The following is a 23451-nucleotide window of genomic DNA, read 5'->3' on the forward strand; positions in this document are numbered from 1 at the left end:
CATCTCCATCTGGCCACTCAGTGGGCAACATCCGGCCTTTCCTATGAGGACAGTTCCAAAGTCCCACCCTCACTCCAGGTTAAGTGGCCAATGCCTTGACAGAGGCGAGGCCTGCAACCTGATCCCTGGGACAGATATAACTCTAGGGTGGAGCTCCCCAGGCCCTAAGCCTCCCCTCCAGCCACCCACGAAGGGCTCAGCCCCTGCTCAGTGCCCAGTGCCTGTTTGCACTTCACATCCAGCTCTAGTCCCTCTGCTCCCTGGCCCAGACCTTGGTTATCAGCTTGACAGACTCACACCATACATCCTGGAACAGGACCTGCCCCCTGACCACTTCGGATTGGACAGAGACAGCCTCTGAGGCAATCAAGTGCTGGGCTAGGAACATCACCCACCAAAACCAAGGTGGCAGAGGCCTGCAAAGGCCTCAGGCCAGTGGGCACCACTGCCACACTCACCCTGACCACCTTTCCCCACTCTGCAAGTGGGCGCGATGTGCAAGTCCCACGTGACAGGAGCCCTTAGTTCAAGGAACCTACCCTGCTCCTTGCTTCCACCCAGCTGGATCTTGAGACCCAATTCTTGCCTGGAGTCCTGCAGTAGCCCCCAACAGAGGGATTAGGGAGGCTGGGACAGGACTGGACTAGCTGGGGCAGAGGGAGGACAGAATGGGAGTTCACTTCTACGCAAAGTGGTTTATTGCTTTTAGAACAAAACAAGAAATCCTTATAACTTATTTAGTGAAAATAATTTCAGAACTTTTCTAAAATACTATGTTGTCAACTGCAGAAGTAATCACTTCAAAATAGAAAACTTCCTGGGGGCGAGAGCTGAGCTGGCGGCTCCCATGATGGGTCGGAGCTGTCCAGAGGTGGCCGCCACTTAGAAGCGCGGCTTGCGCTTGCGGCCGGTGTACTGAGTGTCGGGTCGGACTTCCCTGTGGGGGACAACAGTGTCTCAGGATAAAGAACCCGCAGCCCTCCCAGCAGGTGAGCCCTCAATGGCCATGGCCACCGCCCCCCACGTCGCTGCTCCCTGCCCGCTACTCACTTGCCCTGACGTCTGCGGCGCTCCTTCTTCTCCAGCACCCACTCTCGGCTCTTCCTCACCAGGCCTCGCCGTGCCAGCCTGTAGGGAACCCTGGGCCAGAGGCGTGGCCATGAGTGGTGGACTGAGCTGCCCCTCGGCACATGCTGACAGTTTGGGAGTTTTCCCCCAATAAAGGTGGTCTCTCACTGCCCCCTCCTGCAAGTACTCCCTCTTCCATGATGGTGCGTCCCCAGGACAGCCCCCTTCCTAGTACAGGTGCTGGGGCCAGAGGTGTGCGGCCTTCACTTGGCATCTCTGTGGCAACTGTGCTGGGTGCACGTACTTCCTGCCTCTAGGGGCTGCACTACTTTGGGGCCAACTTTGGCCAAGAGCAGGTCAGTGCTGGCAGTGCCAAGGAAAGCCAAAGGCCCCCTGCCTAGGGCTGCCACAGGGGGCCCTGGTGGTCCTGTGGAGTTGGGATGCCTGGAAGTGACCAAAGGGCTCCCAGCCACTCATGTCTGAGGTAGGAAAACAAGACTACCAGGCTCCCAGCAGCCCTGACGAGGACCTCAAAGACTAATCTTGGCCCCCAGCTCTGGCTGAGGAGACGAGAACCCCACAGCGCCACGGGAGAGAGGCCACAAGAGGAAGCCTGGGCTGGTCCCCTAAAGCCACATCCCGGCCTGGTAGCAATGCTTCCAGCACAACACAGGCAAAGCTGCCCGCCACTCCCCAAGCACCCGCAGGCACAGCCTGTGGAACCAGCCTTGCCCTTCAGGTACCCCTCGAGTACACCAGGGCAGAGGCAATGCTCTCTAGGCAAAGCCAGTGTGGAGGCCCAAGAGCTGCTCAGGGTGTACCAGAAAGGAGCACAGAGAAGGACCAGAACAAGGGACCCTGGGGTGAGGAAAGACAACTGGAAGAGCCCAGAAGACCCAGGAGAGTCCTGAGAAGCAAGCGAGGCCAGAGCCAGCAAGTCCCACTGAACCCCAGTACTGTTGCACAGGTGCGTGCAGGAGCTGAGTCCCAGAAACCATAACGAAGCACTCAGCACGCAGCAGCCGCAAGCAGCAGTGGGAAAGGCCTGGGGGAGCAGGTGGCTGGGGTGTGACCCACAGGCCAAGAGAAAAGGGGGCGTGGCCTCAGGAGTTTGGAGGGTCAGTTAGGATGAGGAAGCGTGGACCAAACAGGAGAAGCAGAAGCAGCAGAAGAAGCAGAGGCACAGCCTCACTAGACAAAGCCTTCAACTTGTTCCTAATCCACCTATTTGAAATTGTCCTCAATGTGATGAGACAGTAGTAACAGTAAGTTAGAAGGCTGCAGCTGCCCCTATGTCCACATTGAGCCACGGAGCAGGAGCCTGCAGAGCAAGGGAGCCACGAAGCACACACTGTGCTCCACACGTGGTGACAAGGCAGGGTCATCCCCTTTTAAACAGCTGGGGAATGGTGCCCAGTCCCCCAGCTCACCCAAGTTTACAGCAAGGACATGTGGTCAGCAGACTCAGGTATGAGGACCAAGTGGCATAGGGGTCAACACAACTGTACCTTCCTCTGCCAAGCAGACAACCCCCACCCCAGCCAAGAGGAACAACCACAGGGCCCCTCAGGGGTCAGAAGGAGTGGTCTGGTGGCTGCAGGAACACTCAGTTTTCACCTTGAGACTGGTTTCATCCAGCAGAACCAGGGAACAGCTTCCCTCTCAGCCACCACATAATCCACTACACATTCAAGAATCCCGAGCACCTTCTATTAACAAGAGGCTACTGTTGATCCAACGATCTGACACCAGCCCCACCAAGATTTCATTTTAGTTGGGGATACAAATAATAACCACGCACAAGACCCAGAGCAGGGACAGGTGGAGAATGAAGGCGACAGGAAGGCCACCACAGACAGTGGGCAGGAAATCGACAGGAGATGATGAACCTTTGAGAAGAGGTCCAGTGTCGCTGCTGGGCAAAAAACAAGTTGAAATTTGTTTTCAAGTTTCAACGGATGGACGGACAGCAGGGAACCTCGGCAGTGACAGTCTAGGCCAGATTTGGGGCACATGTTGAGGGAAGGATGACAGGACTCATGGGTGGGCTGACTGGATGTCACACGTGAGGAAGGACAGGAATGACTGAGAAGGCGGGGAACTTGGGAGTCTGACGGGCAGGTGGTGAGTCCAGGCAAGGGGACTGAGAAGCTGGGAAACCTGCAGTGGACTGAGGCTAAGGCTGTGACATGGGCTCTGAAATCCTGGCTGACATTTAAAGTGGCAGAGATGAGAGCAGTGGGCCAGGCTGCCCAGCACACCACCCAGGAGAACCCACAGCACACTGAACAGGAACAGCCAGCGGAGCTGCAGGGAAGCAGGACAGGGTGAACAGCCAACAACATGTCCAGAAGGGAGTGGCCTCTGTGTCAGACCCCACTGAGCACGCAGCTGAGATGTGGACAGCAGAGGGCAGGACTGAGAGGAGGCGGATCTGGCAAGATGGGGTCAGTGGGGAAGCTGAGGGCCTGCTAGGTCGGCAGAAGAGGAAGCAGGTGGAGGCGAGCAGGCGCTCTGCTTCCCAGGAAGCAGACAGACAGAGTGACAGTGGGCAGCTGATCCGGGTTGAGGGAGGATCTTTTCTGAAACAGGATAAATTGTGTGCAGATGCGAATGACCCAGGAGAGTGGAGATGAGGATGCAGGAGAGGGAAGGGGAGCCGGGAGGGAGCCACGCAGGGACGGGGCCCAGGTGTGTGGAGGGGGCAGCTTGCCACGAGGGGCAAGGGCACGTGCGGGCTGACTAAGGGAGTCGAGCTGCCCAGACATCCAGAAGTGTCCCACCCTCCAGCTCCAGCAGAAGCAGGCACAGTTCAAGAGCGATGTCCAGTTCCAGTCCCACCATGGCATCCCCACTGCATCTGAGGCTGAGGCTTGGGATGAAAGCAGAGAAACACTACAAACCTGGTGGTGACAGGCCCTGCCCCTAACCAGACTCCGCAACTGCTTTACCTCTTATTAGTGAACATGGACTCAGTGGCCTCCTCTTCCTCCTGATTTTCGCTCAACCCCTGTAGGAAACAAAGTGCTCTTAGACCACCCTGCAGATCCGCAACCCTGTTGCCCAATCCAGACCCTGAGCCCAAGCTCCTGCAATAGGCACAAGGTCTGTTCCAGAAAGAGCCAACACCCTTTGGGACCTGCGGGGCAGGCAGTCTCTGCCTCCAGGTTGCAGAAATAGACATTCCTGGCTCTGAGCTCTGGGGCTTGGGCCACCTTGACCTCTGTTCTCTCAGAATGCTCTTCAGGCTAAGCTCCACAGCTGGAAATGCTGGAGACACAGGCCTAGAAACCCAGGGTTCCTCACCTTCGGCAGGAAGGTTGAAGGCCCAGAAAACAGACAGAGGTAGAACCTGAAACGAGAATGTAAGGGAGGCCCTGACTCAGAGCCCTGCGGGAAGTGGCGAGTCCCACTGGCCCTGGGACCCACCCCGGTACCACCCTGGTTCATCGGCTGGCCTAGACAGCCCACCAACCCCGCTCACTTCTTTGCCTTGGCACTGTTGGGGTAGTCCACCACCACGCCACCCGTGAAGCCGGCCTTCGTGGCCTGGGTTGTGATCAGCTCCAACTGAGGAGAAAAGGGTGGGGAGCTGGGCAGGGGAGGCTGAAGGAGAAGGCACATTCCTCCCCTCAAGCAGCCAGGCTGCTGCCCAGACATGGAAGGCCTTTCTCCATAAGACACCCTCAGTTAGTCCCACAACCCCCAGAGCCACAAAGAGGCCCGCTCCTCCCTTGGGGGATTAGAGAAGGGAGATCCCCCCGGGTCTCCCTCTCCAGCCCAGGAACCCATCTCTTCATTCTAACCTCAGCAAATGAATGGCCACCAGCTGGGAGCCACTCACTCATGTGTTAGTCAAGGGGACTCGTCCTGTCTGAGTGGACATGAATTCATCATTTCTACCCACAAGGCCCAGAGCAGACACCTGCTCACTCCTTGCCCTCCCACCATTTATCTGGTTGAGGAAATCCCACTACCTGTAATACCACCTTGTCTGTCAGGAGAAGACAAGACACCTAACTGGTACCATGGACACCACCCCTCTTAGGATAACCAGTCACCATCAGGGGCTGCAGGGCCCACTCTTGGGTGCTCAGTCCCTATTCCCACTGACAGCCTGTGAGGTTCCTTCTCTGTGGTCTCCTGGCTGCCAGAGGGCAGCCGAGGGAGCACCAGGGCAGCTCCCTGTTCTGCACTCGCCACCAACTGCCACCCCCAGCAGCCAGGGCTCACCTGCTCAGAGTTCTCAGGGTACAGCTGCAGGACGGCACGGGCACCACGGGCCTGGGGGCAACAGAAATGTCACTGCTTCACAAATGCCCTCAGGATCAGGACAAGGCGGCCTTCCTTCACTAAATACTCATGAGCTCCCAGTGTGTGCAGGACGCTGATCTTAGGGCCAGAGACATCTTCATGAACAAAAGACACTCCCAAATGGTCGGAGCCCACTTTTTGGTGGTGGAGGCAACCAACTGACAGCAGTGATAAGTACCAAAAGGAACACTCAGTAGGCTGGAGGGGGCGGGCTCCTGGGCTCCCTTTGGTTTAAGGCAGGCCTCGCTCTGAGGGCCCTGGGCGGAGTACTCATGTGGGGGCAGCTGCCGCTGGAATGAGTGAGGAAGGGGGAGCACCAAGGCCCCTGCAGCTCCAAGATGCACCCAGGGTGCGAGCGGGAGAAACCCAAAACCCTCAAGACCAGTAGCCAGCCACCTCCAGGGACCATTTGCCTGGGAAAGTGGGGTGAGGAGGGGGGACTAGGGTGGCAAACACACCCAGGTCTTTCAAACTGTGAAAGAGTTCCTTTAGGATTTAGAATTTCAAAACCCATGACTGAATCTTAGGAAAAAAAATGAAATCAACACCATTCCAGTTACAGAGACAAAATAAAGCTAACAAATGCTCTTAATGATAAATAATCAACCTGCTCCCATCTCAGGTTGACATCAGTGGTGGTGGTGGTGGGGGGGGGGGGCGGAGAGGGAGAGACATGGGAAGGGTACAACTTCCGGAGTGCTCTCTGTGCTGGCCATGCCATTCTGTCCTCACTCTTCTCAGCCCACGTCCCCAACTTCTGATTAAAATGTAGCAGAAAGCCCCAACTTCGTAGGATGCTCTTAAAAGCCCTCTGGCAACTGACCCTGTGTAATATTATCTCCCAGAAACCCAAGGAACTGTGATCGACAGAGGCTGCCCTATTCCAAGTTCATACCTGGGTCTCATACTGACTCCAGTGTCTTTGGGGATTGATTAGTGTCAGCCCACTGCACCTGGACTTCTGTTTTGGCTAAGGGCCTGGATAGCGGCAACCACATTAAGGTCCTGCCACCCCTCCCATTATGGGACCCCTCAACTATACAACCCAACCTGCAGGGGTGGGTAGGAAGGACAGCCAGCCCGGAAAAGGAGGAGACCTCATACTCACCAAAACAGAATACAGAGAGGAAAAAAAGTGGTACAGGCGCTTGGCAGGAATGTCGGACTTCTTGTTGGCATTACAGAGCCACTGCACAGCAGAGATGCTGAAAGGAAAGGGATCAATCAGGAGAGGGACCAACCCTTGGCCTTCCGGACTCCAGGCTTCTTCAGGCCTCTGGCACCTTCCACCATGGCCTCCTGCCCAGAACACCTTTCTTGGAAAGTGCAGGCCCATTCCTGGGCACTCTTACAAACTGGATCAAGCTAGCCAGCACTCACCTCCTGAGTCAGGCCCCCCACTCTCTTCCCAGTCAAGGAAGGGCACCCAACTGGTCCAGCTGCCCCTTTATGCTAAGGTGCTTCCTTCTGTGCCTGCCCAGGGTCTTTCAGTCCTGATCTAAGCCTTCAGCAGTTCCCATGTCCCCCTCCCAGCTTGCCCCCACCTCAGCACCCAGGAGCATTTCAAATGCTTCTCAACCTCCCCTCACTCTGCTTCCATCTCAAACAGCCTTCCTCAAACAGACTGATTGCATTGCTCCCCACCCCCATCACCTACTAAATAAAGCCCCGATGTCTGGGGTGCTCCTAAAAGCCCCCTGGGGAACTGACCCTGTGCAATATCAACTCCCATGAAACCCTGCGTTCACCCTGTGCTCCCTGGCTCCCTCCCACCCACCGATGCCCTCTCTTGCTCCTCTTCTCTTGCAGGCCCCTCACTACCTGAATCCCACCCGGCTCCTCTCCTTCAAGGCCTTCTGCTCTTCTTCACAACTCTGGCAGGCCCCACAACTCCCCAGCGCACACCCCACAAGTGGCTTTGTGTTCAGCGGCCTGGCTGTCTACGGCCCTCATAAAGCACAGACAATCTTAAAAGCAGCAACTGTGTTTCATTTCTACGTATTCCACAGCACTCTGTACAACGTCTTACGTATACAAAATGTTTTTTAAAAAATACACCATAACATCTCTTTTCTTAAAAACAAAAATGAGCCAGGCATGGTGGCACACACCTATAATCCCAGCAACTCAGGAGGCTGAGACAGGAGGATTGCAAGTTTGAGACCAGCCTCAGAAACTTAGCAAGACTCTGTCTCAGAATAAAAAATAAAAAAGGACTGGGGATGTAGCTCAGAGGTAAAGCACCCCTGGGCTCAATCCCTGGTACCAAAACAAACAAAAATAATAATAATAAAAAAATGAAGTTGGTGCAGCCATTCAAACCTCTAATCCCAGTGACTTGGGAGGCTGAAGTAGGAAGACTGCAAGTTAGAGGTCAGCTCTGGCAACTTAGCAAGATCCTAAAAAGAGCTAGGGTTGTGGCTCAATGGTACAGCATTCTGGATTCAACCCCAGTACCAAGAGCGGGGGGAGCTGGGGGTGCAGCTCAACAGTAGACTCTACACTTAGGATGCATGAGCCCCCCACCCCCCACCCCCCCCACACACACACATACACGACCACTAGCTCCTGATATACATACTATATTAGTGGCCTTTGGTTTCTCACAGCTTAGAACACCTCACCTAATCATTCCTGAAAAAACAACTGCTACCCTTGAAATGTCCCCTGACCTAAGTCTTACTCCTACAATTAAGAAAATCTTCAAATTCAAATATTGATTCCTCACACTAATCCTACCCCCAACCTAGGATTGCCAAAGGAGGTATCCCCAAATGAAAGACTGTAACTTCTCCCTTATCCCAGCTTCCACTCCCAGCAACAGGGCACTGCTCCAAACACTGAACAGAACTCAGCCAGGAAGACAAAGAAAAACTTCATATTTCCAAGTCATTTCAGTGTTCTAAGATCTTTTATCAAACTAAAAACATGCCCCAAACTTGACCCAACAACCAAGAAAGAGCTCCAAAGCCAATGAAGACATTAGAGTATCCCAGGCACTCTCCACTAGTTGTTTGAAAAGAAGAAAACAAGACGTCTTCCAAGGCCCACGACATGGCTTCTAGAGGCTCAAAGCCCCTCGACCCCAGCATATACAAGCACACAGAGAATCCATACTGAGGGGTCTGAACCTGGCAATGCAAGCTGATCACAGTAGACAGTTTTGAAATTAAGCACACATTTTTGGGCCTTCTGAAATAAATCTGAAAATCCCAGGAGATGTATACTTTCAAATATCCTGTGTGACTCTGCTATAGCCAAGTTTGGGAGCACTGGCCTACAAAATTAAGAACAGGAAATGAAGACCCTCACCTGATACAACCATCAAAGGAGCCTGGTTTGAAGGGGATGCCCTGGCCCATATCCCCCAAAAGCAGGTCTCCTTCCGTGTCTCGGTCCAAGGCTGCATCTACATGGGAGAAAAGGACATAAGAGAAGCAGACAAGGAGTACAGCTGCGCCCTACTCATGAGGGTGGCCACCCTGGTGTGAGACAGGGCATACTCACCCAGCATGGCAGGGCTGATGTCAATGCCCACCCAATAGTGCCCTTCATCTGAGAGATAATCTCCACTCAGCCCGGAACCACATCTGGAAGACACAATGGGACAGGGAGGGCCTCAGTACTACTGAGTAGCAAAAATGCTGCCAAGGCAACCTGAACCAGGCCCCAGGATCTCACCCAATGTCCAACAGGTAGCAGGGCTGACCCTCGGGCAGATTAAGGAGCTCCAGTGCTCGCCCAGCCATCTTGGTCTGGACATCGATCATCCGTGAGCTGGGAAGGCAGAGTACAGTGAGTGATAAAGGAGTGCTGGGCTTACACCTCACCAGAACAAAAACCCAGAAGAAGAAAGGAACCATCAGCCAGAGGTACTCCTTCTTGACCCTGCTCCTTGTAATTATAACTTAAATCTATTTAAGAGTGGTCCTAAAACTTCATGGAATACAACAACATGCTATTTTATCGTGACATAAATTATATACACCAGCTGCTAGGCTGATGTGACGGGAGCAAATCCTTTAGATAATAACCAACCAGTGACTAGCTACAGCTCCATCAGGCTTCAATGTTCTATTACTTATAAATATATTCTTCCAAAGAGAAAGTGACTCTCATATATAAGAATAAAAAATGCACAACAAGAACCTAAAGCAGGGTCGGGTATGGTGTCACACTTCTGTGATCCAAGCAACTCAGAACGCTGAGACAGGATCAAAAGTCTGAGGCCAGCCTCAACAACTTGAGACCTTAAGCGACTTAGTGAGAGCCTGTCTCAAAATAAAAAATAAAAAGGGTTGAGGATGTAGCTTAGTGATAAAGCCCCAGTACTAAAAACAAAAGAACAAACAAAAACCTATAGCAGGGGCTGGGGATACCCATCGGTGGTAAAGTCATGGCTAGCATGCATCAGGCCCTGGGTTCAATCCCTACTACCACAAAATACATAAATAAACAAACAATCAAAAAAAACAAATAGGGCAAATAAATACATAAACAGGACATGTAAGGCATGGAGTTCGATTCTCAGCACCTCACTTAAATAAATGAGTAAAATAAAGGTCCATCAATATCTAAAAATAAATAGATAAAAACAAAATCATAAGAAATAACATGCAAGTCTTGTGTGACTGTTAAGTAACTACAATTAAAAAGTAGGTAAACTGGGGCTTGGGATGTGGCTCAAGCAGTAGCGTGCTCGCCTGGTATGCTCGGGACGCTAATAAAATAAAGATGTTGTGTCCACCGAAAACTAAAAACTAAAAATTAAAAAATTCTCTCTTAAAAAAAAAAGTAGGTAAACTGCAGTAAGTTTATTTGTAACTCCATATGTCAAATAGTGGTTTATTTAATCTAATATGCCCCGATTTTTTTGGTGGGCAGGGTTCCAGGGATTGAACTCAGGGACACTTGACCACTGAGCCACATCCTCAGCCTTATTTTGTATTTTATTCAGAGTCAGGGTCTCACTGAGTTGCTTAGTGCCTTGCTGTTGCTAAGCCTGGCTTTGAACTCATGATCCTTCTGTCTGAGTCTCTCAAGCTGCTGGGATTTCAGGCATGCTCACCTCACCAGCCCCAAATATTTATTTTGATATATTATCAACATATAACATTATAAGACATTTTACATTATCTCTATACCAAATCACTCAGACCATATTTCAATAGATGGCTTCAGGCTGCCACAATTAACAGGTCTATAGTATATCCAACCTTCTTAAGATCAGGGGGAAGAAAAAAAGAATCACACTCCACAGTTTTCAAAATGCCTAAACATGGAGCTCTGCAGATGGAAGTCTATGTGTGTCTCGTAAAGACAAGTGGACCAGAGGTTTTTGCTGACCCTCTCAGTCTTGAACTCCAATTTGAACGGGAAGGAGAACCCGGGTATCCTGTAGAATTTTCGACAGCGTCGTATACTGGAAAGGGCAGTTTCGGAAGTCCCTGCTGAAGCTTCTACTTGCCAAATGACTCTGTACCTGTCCCAGTAGCTACCCTCCAGGCATCGCAGATACCTGTGCCAATGGCCAGCCGTCGTGCAAACGTAATGCGACAACGTACCTCGATCATGCGAACCTACCTATTATTTCCTCCCCACCCACAGAACCGACCCTCGACAACGCCCTCCGCCCCCTTCGCCAGGCGCTGGAACAGTGGCCGCCCTGCGCTCCGAACGCCACCGGGTAAAGCAGGCACGACCGCAGCTGGGCGCCGCGGTTACCGAGGCCCCACGGGGATCACGGCTTAACGCTGCCTTGACGGAGGCAGAGAAGTGGCCTCGCCCAGCTCCCTGCTCTCCCCCGCCCCCACATTCTGCATGTTTTCCAAGTAATGCCGACACTTGGGGCAGCTGCCGGGCCCGGCCCCCCGACGCCGCGGGATTCCAGGCTCCCCTCACTTGCGAACGTATTTCCGGGCTTCATTCTGGTCGTAAAACTGCGGGGAAGAAGAAGAGAAAGGCAAGTAGAGGAAAGAATTCAGACGCCGCAGCCCTAGAAGAGGAGAAAGCGATACCCGCGGGCCAAGCGCCTCACCAGTTCCGGGGGTCCGCTGTGCTCGGGTCTCCGACCCCGAGACGCCATCCTCTAGCCTCCTCAGCACGCCGGCGTTCCCGGAACCCGGCTTTTATGTCATCAGCCCCGCGACTGCCTCGAAATGCGCATGCCCCGCCCCTCTCCCCGCCTCCTCGTGCACATGATTGGCTACCTGCCGGCGGTAGCCATTGGTTAACCCAGCGCCGCCCACCTCCTTTCAAGATGGCAGCTCCGCGCCGGCCTTGCTGGCCGCGGTTGTTCCTGTGGAAGTTGTGGCAAACCCGGAGGTTTCCACAGAATTCGGCGATACACCCGGACCTGCGAGCGAGGACTTACTCCGGAGGAGACGGCCCATACTCGCGCACGGCGCTTTACGAGCTGCTCGGCGTTCCCTCTACGGCCACCCAGGCGCAGATCAAGGCGGCTTACTACCGGCAGAGCTTCCTCTACCATCCCGACCGCAACTCGGGGAGCGCCGAGGCTGCCGAGCGCTTCACGCGCATCTCCCAGGCCTACCTGGTGCTGGGCAGTGCCACCCTCCGTCGCAAGTACGACCGCGGACTGCTCAGCGACCAGGACCTACTCGGGCCGGGCGTCCGGCCCTCGGCGGCGCCCGCGGTCGACCCGGCTCCCCGCGCCCCGCCGTCCAGCTGCCGGGCCCGTGAGGCTGGCGGGGCCGCCTCGGGCGCCCCCCGCACCATGTTCAACTTCGACGCCTTCTACCAGGCGCACTACGGAGAGCAGCTGCAGCGCGAGCGGCGCCTCCGGGCCCGGCGGGAGGCTCTTCGCAAACAGCAGGAGGACCAGGCCAAGAAGGGGTTCCAGTGGGAGGAAACCCGGGACACGACTTTCATTTTTCTTCTCCTCTTAATATTCATCCTCATCGGCCTTCGTATTTGATGAGAGACGGGAAGGGCAGGAGAACTGCCCAGCCAGCCCCGAGAAAACGCCCTTTCCTGTCCTCTGAACCATTGGCCTTGCGTAGTCTACTTCTGTTGGGGTCCGAAGGGATGTGCCCCTTGACCTCCCGAACCTGCCCATCCTAACTGGTGACCTGCACATCCCTGCGGTCCAGAAAAGGAGGCTTATCGATGCCCAAGAGGCCCCAGCATGAAGAATCCCAAAGGCCCCAAGTGGAGAGTTTTCGCGAGTCCCTTGGTTGCCTGCTTCCAGAGGTCGCCTTCCTGATGTCCACTTCAGGAATTCTCACTCTGGCTTGATCCAAAAGCCCTGAGCAATATTTGTCTGCTACTGCCCCGTATTTGTGTCTCGGGGCTCCTGGGTAATCTTGAAACGTGCAATATGCCCAGTTGTTGGCTGCCAAAAGAAAAATTCTGGGGCTGTACAACACTTGTCTTTCTGTGTGTTCCCCACGCCACAGATGTGGACTGATCCAGTGTAAGGATGTGGTCCCTGGAGAGCTTGCTGCTCCTCAAGGGTCTGCCCCACACCACTCTCCCTTCTGTTGGTGGCACATGGGAGTGAGAAAACAAGGTCATCAGGTATAAGGAGTGTGTGCCCCGTGTCCATATTAATCTAGTGTGTGACCTTGGAGAAGGAGTGAATCATTTGCTCTCTTGAGGCCTGTCACCCTTTATTAACCATAGTTCTAGACCATAGTGATTACAGCATGAAGGGCAGAGTTCACCTTGGGACGGTGTGCCTGTTACCTGGTCAGCCCTTTATTAGCCAGTCTGATTGCTAACTGTGCAGCCCGTCTCCTCCAAGAAATAGACTGACTTGGAGCTTGAGTCCCTGGAGGGTGGCCCATACTCCTGTTTAGCTTGCAGTGCTTATCACAGGCCCCATAAGCCATGTCCTGAAAACCAAGCCACTGGAGGCTGTGAGAAACTCTGGGGGTTTGGAGTAGCCAGGCCTCCTGAGGGTCAGAAGCCTTGTTGGTCAAAGTGGAGAGTGTTCCTCCTGCACAACTGCATGAAGGGCTGTTTGGAGTTTTGGGTATTTGGTTTTTCTCTCTGGTGCTGAGCAGCTGGGCAGTAAGACTCCTTTCACTTACCACCTGTGAGAGTGGGATGGCCATGAGATGGCAGAAGCTGGAGTGTCTATGCCCAGGGCTGAGTATAAAGCTGTGGGAGAGGAAAACCCTTACAGGATGTCTAGGCCAGGTTGAGGACCCAAGTCTAGGGTATAAGCAAAGCCCAAGGTGCTTAAGTATGTTAATGCCAGTTCGTGCTCTTGATGTTTTGTGTAAGATCCTTGTATAAATTGGGGTATACCCACATATAGTCCAGCTTGATCTCTTGAAAACTATTTGATTATCTTGCCTAGGAGGCGGGGGTAAATTAGTCATTAGATTCCCAGTGATCATGATTCCGTAGTAAAGATTCAAACCCATGTAGATTCAGAGCTGCTTGGCTCTGAGCCTTGATTTACTGGTAGAAGGTTTTGGTTATTTTTTTTTTATTTTTTATTTTTTTAATATTTATTTATTTTTTTTTAGTTCTCGGAGGACATAACATCTTTGTTTGTATGTGGTGCTGAGGATCGAACCCGGGCAGCACACATGCCAGGCAAGCGCGCTACTGCTTGAGCCACATCCCCAGCCCTTTGGTTATTTTTTTAATTTTGTTTTGTTTGGTACCAGGGATTGAACTCAAGGGCACGAAAACACTGAGCCACATCCCAAGCCCTATTTTGTATTTTATTTAGAGACAGAGTCTCACTGAGTTTTTTAGCACCTCACGTTTACTGAGGCTGGCTTTGAACTTGCTATCCTCCTGCCTCAGCCTCCCTAGCTGCTGGGATTATAGGTGGGTTTTGGCGACCCACTAGAGGATATGTGTACTTTTTAAAAGAACATTTAATGTTGTTATGTTTCAAGTTCTCTTTTGTACATATAAACTAGGGGAAGCGGAGCTTAGCAGAATGTGCACAAGTGAGTGATTTCTCATCCAAGAAAGCAAGGCTTGACAGTACTTGGGGTGGGGGCTTTTGTTTCCATCAGAAGGGCTCTTTAGTTTGGGTTTTTAAAAGCACTAGGGATCTGTAACACCATGCACCCATGACATAGACCTCACGTTTGTCTTCTCCCAGCCAAGAATGTTTCCTGTGGCCCTAGAACCAGTAGATAACATAGAATTTTACAGGTTTCAGACTGGGGGGATGGTTCTCAACATGAAAATTCTGGGGACGTTCCATAACATTCTATGCAACTCTAAACAGGTTAGTTTGTAAAGTTTATTAAGCATCATCCACCTGGTCAGCCTCTCCTGTGGCTATGACAAGGACCACTGCACTCTGAGAGTGTCCATCCCCATAGGCTTCTGGTCTTTTTTAGGCCACAACCGAGCTCTGAGAGGCTCTATCCCTGCTGTTCCTAAAACTGAGTCTGAGTCTTCATGGAAAGGGAGATGTGTGGGAGGACTTTGAAGGATCCCCAACTGGTTCCCATGATAACATTTGTCTCCCCCTTTCCTGATTGTCTGAGTCTTACTCTACCTGCCCTGGCAAGAGGAGGCTGCCATGGACACTAGCCTCTGCCTTGTAGGGCTTATCCCCCTAGTCCTGATCCTGCAGGAAGGCTCAGACGTGCCCAGTCTTAGTCATTTTTCTTCTTTTGGTTGCAAACTAAAATCTCCCCTGAAGTTTGGACCTAGAACGAGAGACTAGCAAAAAGGGCCAAATCTGCCTCAGGCTGTGCTCAGTGGGGTGGGGAAGGGGGTGCAAGTACAGTAGAGGTCAAGAGAGCAGCAGGCACCAGGCCCAGGTGCGAAGACTTGGGCAGCCAGCAGGGACCAAGATGCATGTGTGTAGGCAGTTGTGTGTGGTCCTTGGAGTTGATCAGAACTGTGTTCCTTTTGAGCCAAACTGCTCCCCCCTCATTGCTCTTTTATTTTATTGCTGGGTAAACTAACCCTTTGCAGATCCCAGCATTGACAGTAAGAGTCCTACTTTCTTCTGAGATCCCGGCTGTCATCCTGTGGGTGCATCTTCAGCCTCTGTCATGGAACCAGAAGGAGCCAACCTTAGTCCAAGGAGTCATCCCTTGGATCACAATTGACTCAGGTCTTCACAGGTGCCAAGCGATTGGCACCAACACTCCTTTTTTTGAGAAATGGGAGAAGCCTGAGTCTTGAACCTTTGGGCTTTCAGGGAGGTCACCAGACCCCACGAAAACAGGCGAAGAGAAAGGACATTGGTCAGTGGTGGTACTCCTTCAGTCCTCTCCCTCACACCCCCTCTTCTTTTTTTTTTTTTTTTAAGAATTTTAATATTTATTTTTTTAGTTTTTCGGCGGACACAACATCTTTGTATGTGGTGCTGAGGCTCGAACCCGGGTCGCACGCATGCCAGGTGAGTGCGCTACCGCTTGAGCCACATCCCCAGCCCTCACACCCCCTCTTTTAAAGTGCTATGGATTGAACCCAGGGCCTCACACCTGACCCTGGGCATGTATTTTACTGCTGAGCTACATCCCCACCCCCATCCATGCTCTTGAAGTTGGTGCACAAGAATGTGGGCTCTAACCTGGCCTTTGCGTACTCTCGATTCATCTGCCTGTGATTAAGTCACATACTGCCATCTGCCCATGCACAAGAGCATGGCAGAGAACCTGCCTCTCCTGCCCCCCAGCTCAGCTCTGGGATGTAGCTTATAGCCCAGAGAGATTTGTGCAGAGCAGTTGAGTGTCCCTCTGTTAAGGTATGTGGACCTTCTGACCTTGCATTGCCAAGAACGCTCTCATCACAACAGGTAGCCCATATGGGGGTTCATCTCTCACTGGCTGTCCTGAGGTCACTTGGTCCTGTGACTCTAGACATATCTCCAATTGCCATATCTCAGGCCTGGGATCCTGCGGCTAATCTTGAGGCTGGTTGACCTCCCGCTCACCCTACCTTTGCCCCTTTAGCATCCACACCCTCAGTCCAAGGAGGGGATGCATTAGACACAAGAAGGCCTATTTCAGAAGACCTGGGGCAGACAGATTTGTGGTTCATGGGCCACAACTAACCTGTTTGGCTGGGATGTGTCCTAAAATATCTTAAGCCAACATTCAAAACTTGGGAGATTTTTGCAGAAAAATAGATTCCTAACCTCTTGAAAAATTAGAATGTCTGCCACCATTGAGCTGACTTAATTTCCTGGGCACTGTGGGAGAAGCCAAGTTAACAGCCACTCACTCCTAGATGAACACTGCTTCCCAGGCTGCTACATGCCCACCAGCTGGAAGAGGTGAGGTACACAAGGCCTCCATCCACACACTTGCACCATGTCCCCAGAGCACAGAAATGTCTTTCTTTTTTTTTTTTTTTTTTTTTTTTGGTGGTGCTGGGGATTGAACCCAGGGCTTTTTGCATATCAGAAATGTCTTTCTGCATGTCCACCAAAAGGGGAAACCAACCAGCTTGTCCCTTTTAGAAACCATTCAGCAACCTCTTGTCTGGAAGGTTGGGGTGAGCCTATAGCCAGGGCTCTGCAAGGCCACAGTGGCTCAGGCCTGCATAGCTCAGTGAGCCTTGATGGTCCATCTCTGGACAAGAGAGGAAGCCTAGAAAATGATGGGAAGCCAGTGATTCCCAAACCAGGAGGCATATGTAAGACTTTCTGAGAAACAAGAATTTTGTGTTTATCCCAAAGGGTAGGAGATTTGTTATTTGGGGGTATTTTTGGTTTGGGTTTATAAAAGCAGTAGTGTCTATAAAAGGACCTTGATGTAGTCCCTCAAGTTTGTACTTTTTCACAGAGGATTATAGTCAGGATCATTCCCTGGGGCCTTAGAACCTGGAAGCAGAAAGTCTTAGAAAGGAGGAAGGGCCCAGACTGCCTGACCTCTTCCAGAATATTCCAGAATACTCCATGTGCCTTCAAGCCAGGGGCTTCCTGAAGTTTTTTAGCCATCCAACTCGCCTCTCCCTTGGCCCACCCAGGAAGCCCACTCCATCCCCACCTACCTCAGGTCTTGACCAGGCTTGAGCTGAACAGTGAGAGGCCTCACTCCCTCTACAGGTGGGTCTGAGCTCTTGGTGGAAGGTGAGGTGTGTACATGGCCTTTGGAAGGACCGCATCTGGTTCCCATGGTATCACTCTTCTCCCTCCCCAGTCCCACTCTTACCTGGGTCTTTCCTTTGCTGTTCACCTGCCCTCTTCAGACTAGATGCTGCCTCTAGAGGCCATTCCCCAAGTCACGATAGCAGAGAAAAGCTTGGTCATGCCCAACCTCAGCCCCATCTCTCCTGATTACAATCAAAACTCCTGGAAGCTGGGATGAGGAATGGATTCCAGGGCAAGAGAGGTTCAACCTGTCCCAGCTGAGACAAGAATGAAGGTTTCCCTCACTGATGAGTCGCTGTCGTCTCAGCAATGGAGCAATGAGGCCAGGGTGGGACAGGGTGTCTTGAGTGGGCACTCATGGTTTTAACTGTACCCCTACTAGGGGCAAGTGACTGGCCCAGAGGGCTCTCTGAAGCTCACATGGGCCTGCTCCTCCAGCTGTTGCCTAATCTCTAAAGGCCCGTCAGGCACTGTGACGCCTCCATGTGAGCGCAGCACTCAGGGCCTTGACTGAGCGCGGTCTGCTTCCATTGGTCTCCTCTGACTCTGGCACCACAGGGTACAGTCCTTTAGAAATGCCAAAGCTAAACACCACACACGTGCGTTTCTCAACAGATCCCTCCTGGGACTTAGTTCCACTCCTTCCAGTCCTTATTCCTCCAAAGGTGCCCTTTTGGGATCTCTATCTTGTAGTGTCAAACTTCAGTGGGATGCAGAGCAACCCAAGACCTCCCTCATTCAAGATGGTGCAATTCTTACTCTCACGAACCAGACCAGGCCAACTTTGCAAGCTTCTATGGCACTCTGACAGTCCCCTGTGCCTGCAAGCACTTCCACACCTCCCTGAACATCATTCCTTTCCTTAGCCGGGACCCAGGTTGAGCCAGGGCATGTTCCTGCTGACCCATATTCTTGCCCACACTCATCAGCCAAGTTGACCTCCAGTCTCCACCTGGCTGAAGACAAAGCCCTTCTGTCCCACAGACACTCCATCGCCCAGAGAGGTGGTCATCTGGCAGGCCAGAAGGAGCAGGTGCCATCCTGACTGGGCTTACAAGAGACCCCGGAAAAGAAAGCGCGTACAGGTGGAGCAACTGGAGGCCGCAGTGGAGCAGAATGTGCTTCTGGCCAGAAGTGCTGGGAGATAAGATTTAGGAAGGGCTTTCACAGGTTGGTGACCAGAGGAGGCTTCGCAGAAGAGGCAGCAGCAGTGCTGGACCTGCAGGACGCTGGGCTTTGGGTGGGTGGAGAGGAAGGGAGGGCATCTCGAGAGGAAGCGGCCCAGAGGCTGAACTGTGGAGGCTGCGCCCGCAGAATGGCTGGCCAAGGGAGCAGAGAGGAGTCTGGCAGCGCGTCATCCGCATCATCACATTTATTGACGGCCCCTAGGAAGCGGGGCTGGGGACAGAACATACAAAGACAAGGACCTGCCCTCAAAAAGGTTCCATTCTAAGGAGACAGGGACAGAAAAATACAGAATGGTCTTTCCTGGGGTGGCCTGCTCTCACTGGCGCAGGTCAGAGCCCTAGCCTATCTTGCCCCAGGGTCTGGAGCAGGTGCAGGGCACGTAGCAGCCCCAGGGCCGTGGTGTCCCTGCCCCGCAGCTGGGGCCTTGACCACCTGGCTCCTAGGTGGTGGGCCCCAGAACTGGGGGAAAAGTAGGCTCAAGACCTGATGGAAACACTCCCGTTGGCCTTGGCGTTGCACGCACCCAGTGGAGTGGCAGAGTGAGACAGGCCCCAAGGGGAAGCGGTACCGTCCTGGCCCCAGGCCCCAGGCCCTGTAGGTAAGTGAAGTTCTTCCATGGGGCTGGCCTGTCACCCCAGAGGCCCCAGCCAGGGAGACAAGAAAGGCAGAGTTTCCTCATCGCCCGAGGCCCAGCACCCTGCCCACCCTACCCAAGCCCTCTCTGGGCCTCTTGGGGTGACCCTCCTCCCCAGCTCAGCCTCCAGGGCCAGGGCCTGCCTGAGGCCAGGGGGAGGGGCCTGCCCCTCCCCCCACCCAGGCAGTGGGGGAGGAGGAGGAGCCACGAATCAAGTTTGTCTAGGCCCCCCACTGGGGGGCCACAGCCTGGATCCTACCGGTGGGGGGGCTCTGGCTGAGAGGGCCGAGGGCTCAGCAGAGGGGCTGGGCCAAGAGGGCACCCAGGGGAGCCCTTGAGTGGTGGCACTGGGCGGGAGTCCAAGGGGGGCAGGCTCCGGGGCACTGATGGTGGCCCCCGGGCAGCCCCAGTGGGCAGGACAGCTGCAGCAGGGAAGGGCTTGGGGGGGTCCGCGGCCGCAGTGGGGGCTGGCTGGGCAGACCGCTCCCGTCGCCGCAGCAGCTCCTGCAGCTTCTCAGCCTGTGTCCGCCTCAGGTGCGCCAGGGCCCGGCCGCGCTGGAAGGCCGGCAGGAAGGCCTCCAGGCTCTGCTCCCCCAGCAGCAACTGCTCCATCTGCTCCTGGGCAGAGGGAGAGAAGGCTTGGGAGAAGCATGGCCAGGGACAGAGTCCCTCCCCATGGCGACCACGGCTGGGAACAAGGGCCCCTGCGTTCCAGTCTGGACCAGCCTGACTTGCTGAGTGACCAGGGATAAATGCCCTCCTTACTTCCAAAATGAGGATGTCATCACCAGACCTGCCAGGTCAGAGCTGAGGCAGGATCAGAGGTGGGCACATACAGGTGTCTCATCAAGAGAACTCAAGCAGGGTCCTCTTCCCCTGTGTCCTTCACCTCATGGGGTGCCACACTCCCAGCCTAGCACCAAGTCCACTCAGGTCTCCCGTAGACCCCTCCCAACTCCACTTCTCTGAGACATTCACAAGGGATCAAGGGCAAAAGTCATAGGTGGGGACAGTGAGCCATTCTATCCAGGGTTGGAGCAGTACAGACAGCCACAATGGGCTATGGCCAGGCACTCAGGGCAGGCTTCCCAGAGGAGGAGCTCCCAAGTCTTCGATGTAATGAGACCAGAGTGGATAAGATGGGTCTCCCTCTGGTCCCCATGCAGACCCAGCCACCTCCCCTCACCTCCGCCTCCTGCTCAGCCTCTTCCAGCTCAGCCTGTAGCCAGCCCAGCGCACAGTGAGGGCTCCAGCGATGCATGCTGTCCTCTGAGGGCCACAGAGGGACACAGTGACCAGCTAGGATGGACAAGCCAGAGCCCCAAGGGCCGACTCTCCCACTGACTATGATTCCACACTGCCCGTCTCCTCTCTGGAGCCTTAGATTCCTCATTTGCACAGTGCCCATGTGATTACCTTGTGGGTCCCTCCCCAATAAGATTCTGCCCCCAGTTCAGTGAAGAAGGGAAGGCAGTGACTTTGACTCCCAGAATACCCAGGGGGCATTTGGGTATTGGACCCAATTCTCCCACTTCCTGGGACCACACTCAGCCTCTCCAAGCTAGGTCCATCCACCTAGAGCCCCTTCCCCAACTCCATTTTCCAGAAGGCTAGGAATAGCACCCCTCAGATGTGCCAAGGAGTAGGTCTGCCCGAGTCCCACCCTTCAGAGCCTACTACATGCTCTGGTCAACTAGCCAGAAGGCCAACTGCTCCCCCACCCCAGGCAGTCTTCCAGATGTCCCCTCACCAAGTCGCTGCAGCTTGTCAGCACAGTTCTCAGCCACCTCTCGAAGCTCCTGGTACTTGATGGCCAGGGCTGCTCGGCCCATCTCCAGGCGGGGCCGCAAGGCCAGGTTCTCCTTGGCCAGGGCGTAGTTGGAGGCCAAGCATGCCTCCCGCTCCAGCTGCAGGCCCTGGAACTGCCAGCAGAGAAGAGCTAAGAGGGGCCCCCGGGAGTCTGCCCAGGCTCACCTTGCTGCCATCCTGGGCCATAGTAGTGCCTGTGGGCCAAGCTGAAGGCACCGGCAAGGCCCCAACCTTCAGGGCTGCAAGCCCAACAGGTGGAGGGAGTGCGGTGGCAGGGACTCAGTTTTGCCTTGAGCTCCTCTTTGGACCTCAGTTTCCTCTTCTACAAAGCGAGTTCAAAATACCCGTCTTATGGGGTCATTGTGAGACTTAAGTGAACAAAACTATGAAGGCCTCTACAAATGTTAGTTAATTTTTAATTTTTCAATTAATATGTCTGCTCGGGTCCCTGAGGAGTTCCCCTCCCTCTTCTGTCCCATTTTCCATGCATGGGCAGCTTCGCTCCTATTCCAGGCCTTTGTCTGCTTCCTCCTCAGGTGTTTGTGCTGAAAACACTCCCACCCCAGGGCTGACTCTCCGGAGTGCTGTCTGCACCCTGTCCCTTGGCAGCACCCCCAGTCAGGTCACCCTCTCTTCCCTTCACACCCCTCCCCTGCCCTCCAGTGGAATCCCACGCCCCCGCGCATACACACCCCCTTTTCCTCCCTGATCCCCAGCACCTGCTTCCTGCTCTGGGCTGACAGAAGGCGGCCCCCGGCCCTGGAGAAGTCTGGGAGGGCCGAGCCTCCCCGCCTGCCCCTGGGGAACGCACTCCCCTCCATCTGTCCCCTGTAGGATGCACCTGCCCCTCCTGTCTGCCTCCTGCCCCCGCGGACACCCAGCCCGGGCCTATCGCCCGTGAAACAGTCAACTTTCTCCTCCGGTGGCCTCCGGAACGCGCGGCCCGCGCTCGGCAGCCGCCCCCCCCCCCCCGCGGCAGACACAAAGCCCCCTCCCGCGCCCAGACGGCGCAGCCCCCGGCGGAGCCCCGAGTGCCAGACAGGCCCCGAGTTCGCCCCGCGGAAGGCGCCTCCCCTCTCCGGCCCTGCGGAGCGCGGGCGCGCGAGCGGGGCCCCGACACGGCCGCCCCTGCCCCCCGGAACACACCTCCCGAGCATCCGCCGGAGGACCCGCCTCGCGGCCGCCCCGGGCGCAGGGCGCCTCCCGGTCCCGCGCCCCGCCCGCCCGCCCGGCCAGGCGCCCCCTCCCCGGGCGGCCCCGCGGGGCCCATCGGACGTGCCCGGCGCCGCGCCCCGGCGGCCCGGCCCGGCCCGCGCGGCCGCGGTGGTCGCAGGTCCGGCAGGCCGCGGCCCGGCCCCCCGCCCCCGCGCCCCCCGCGCTACCTTCCTGCTGAGCCGCACGATCCGGTCCAGCTTGGGCTCATCCTGGAGCAGGTCCCGCAGCTGCCCGGTGCTGAGGATCCCAAAGCGCCCCGGGCTGCCGGGCTCCGGCCCCGCCCGCGCCGCCCGGGCCCGGTACATGCCGCCCGCCCGCGCCCCCAGCTCGGCTGCTGGCTCGGCCCGCTCGGCCCGCTCCGCCCCGGCTCCGCTCCGGCTCCGGGATCCGCTCCGGCTCCGGCCGCGCGCGCCGCTCCGCCGCCAGGGGGCGCCCCGCCCGCTCTTAAAGGGGCCGCGCCGCCGGGCTGGGGGTGGGGCAGGGAGGGGGCGGGCCGCACCCCTGGCCGCCAGGGCCGCGGAGGGCGGCGCGCACCCCCAAACCGGCCCAGAGGCTGAATGTCGGCTGCGGTGCGGAGGGCCTCTCAGCGCACCCCATCGCCCCACCACCATTCACCTGGAGGCGTGAACCGTCCCCCCTAGTGCTGTCTACAATTTGCAAGGCTCTTTCTCATTTACCCCTTGGATTTGCACGAATTTGAGTTCGGCAGGTGGCCAGGAGCTCCAGCTCTGCTGCCAACTTGGACAGGTCACTCGCCTTCCCCGAGCCTCAGTTTGCTCTTCTGTGAAATGGGACGGTGGTACACAGGGAGCATTCGAGATCACAGATGTTGAATGCCTTACCGGTAGTAGGTGACTTGGTACCCAATATGAGTTACTGTTACCTTGGAGATGAGGAAACATCTCAGAGATGATGTCAGCTCCCTAAAGTCCCATTACAGGCGAATGATAGACAATCCCAGTTCTTCCCTTTTGTGCAGGATCCAGAGAGCACATGATGCCTGTCTGTGCAGGGCACTGAATTATACACGCTGTGAGGACATTGTCCCTGCCCTCAGGGAGCTGTCCGATTAAGGCAGTCACATTCCCGCTCAGCTTACTCTAGTAAAGACAGAGTGGCAGGTGTCAGTACACATTGGCTTCCAATTCCCATCTTTACGAGTGGGCTTTTCAGG

General features: G+C 54.9%; 3 protein-coding genes and 1 non-coding gene across 7 annotated transcripts; 1 reads left to right on the plus strand and 3 right to left on the minus strand.

The window, feature by feature from the left end:
- Positions 1-680: 680 nt before the first annotated feature.
- On the minus strand, positions 681-11535 carry Bud23 (BUD23 rRNA methyltransferase and ribosome maturation factor). 2 transcript variants are annotated; one of them, XM_046422826.2, is made up of 12 exons: positions 11420-11535; positions 11284-11321; positions 9064-9159; positions 8890-8972; positions 8695-8791; positions 6491-6587; positions 5302-5352; positions 4553-4638; positions 4375-4420; positions 4020-4078; positions 1051-1140; positions 681-937 (listed from the first exon to the last, which is right to left on the minus strand). In XM_046422826.2, the coding sequence occupies exons 1-12, from the start codon at positions 11465-11467 to the stop codon at positions 883-885; spliced, it is 846 nt and encodes a 281-aa protein (XP_046278782.1). In that variant the 5' UTR covers positions 11468-11535; the 3' UTR covers positions 681-882. The 2 variants fall into 2 exon arrangements, with proteins under 2 accessions (XP_046278782.1, XP_046278783.1); XM_046422827.2 differs by lacking the exon at positions 11284-11321 and having other exon boundaries at positions 11420-11520.
- LOC124078162 (small Cajal body-specific RNA 20) lies at positions 1542-1669 on the minus strand. The gene has a single exon (XR_006846829.1). It is a non-coding gene; the product is annotated as a small Cajal body-specific RNA 20 (non-coding RNA).
- A 65-nt stretch (positions 11536-11600) lies between the features above and the next one.
- Positions 11601-12767, plus strand: Dnajc30 (DnaJ heat shock protein family (Hsp40) member C30). Its single transcript, XM_046422772.2, has one exon. The coding sequence runs from the start codon at positions 11642-11644 to the stop codon at positions 12317-12319; it is 678 nt and encodes a 225-aa protein (XP_046278728.1). The 5' UTR covers positions 11601-11641; the 3' UTR covers positions 12320-12767.
- A 6021-nt stretch (positions 12768-18788) lies between these two features.
- On the minus strand, positions 18789-22630 carry Vps37d (VPS37D subunit of ESCRT-I). Of its 3 annotated transcripts, none has more exons than XM_046422862.2 (4): positions 22445-22630; positions 21004-21175; positions 20440-20522; positions 18789-19865 (listed from the first exon to the last, which is right to left on the minus strand). In XM_046422862.2, exons 1-4 carry the CDS (start codon positions 22580-22582, stop codon positions 19509-19511), a joined length of 750 nt encoding a protein of 249 aa, XP_046278818.1. In that variant the 5' UTR covers positions 22583-22630; the 3' UTR covers positions 18789-19508. The 3 variants fall into 3 exon arrangements, with proteins under 3 accessions (XP_046278818.1, XP_046278817.1, XP_046278819.1); XM_046422861.2 differs by having other exon boundaries at positions 18789-19871; XM_046422863.1 differs by lacking the exon at positions 22445-22630 and adding an exon at positions 21782-21884 and having other exon boundaries at positions 18789-19871.
- Positions 22631-23451: the final 821 nt, after the last annotated feature.

This window comes from Marmota monax, unplaced genomic scaffold (assembly GCF_021218885.2).
Source record: "Marmota monax isolate L192 unplaced genomic scaffold, Marmota_monax_Labrador192_F-V1.1 WCK01_AAM20220418_F8-fsc00237, whole genome shotgun sequence".
In the NCBI taxonomy this organism is placed as follows: domain Eukaryota; kingdom Metazoa; phylum Chordata; class Mammalia; order Rodentia; family Sciuridae; genus Marmota; species Marmota monax.

Bases quoted from the DNA above. Each gene is read 5' to 3' on its own strand.
- Bud23 (XM_046422826.2), bottom strand. From the start codon at position 11,467: ATGGCGTCTCGGGGTCGGAGACCCGAGCACAGCGGACCCCCGGAACTG. The intron at 8,792-8,889 runs GTGAGTATGCCC...TCTCCCATGTAG, and splicing joins CATCAGCCCTGCCATGCTGG to ATGCAGCCTTGGACCGAGAC. The intron at 6,588-8,694 runs GTGAGGGTCTTC...CTTTCCTTTCAG, and splicing joins TCCTTTGATGGTTGTATCAG to CATCTCTGCTGTGCAGTGGC.
- Dnajc30 (XM_046422772.2), top strand. From the start codon at position 11,642: ATGGCAGCTCCGCGCCGGCCTTGCTGGCCGCGGTTGTTCCTGTGGAAG.
- Vps37d (XM_046422861.2), bottom strand. From the start codon at position 22,582: ATGTACCGGGCCCGGGCGGCGCGGGCGGGGCCGGAGCCCGGCAGCCCG. The intron at 20,523-21,003 runs GTGAGGGGACAT...TGTGGCCCTCAG, and splicing joins TGACAAGCTGCAGCGACTTG to AGGACAGCATGCATCGCTGG. The intron at 19,872-20,439 runs GTGAGGGGAGGT...CCCTCTGCCCAG, and splicing joins AGGCTGAGCAGGAGGCGGAG to GAGCAGATGGAGCAGTTGCT.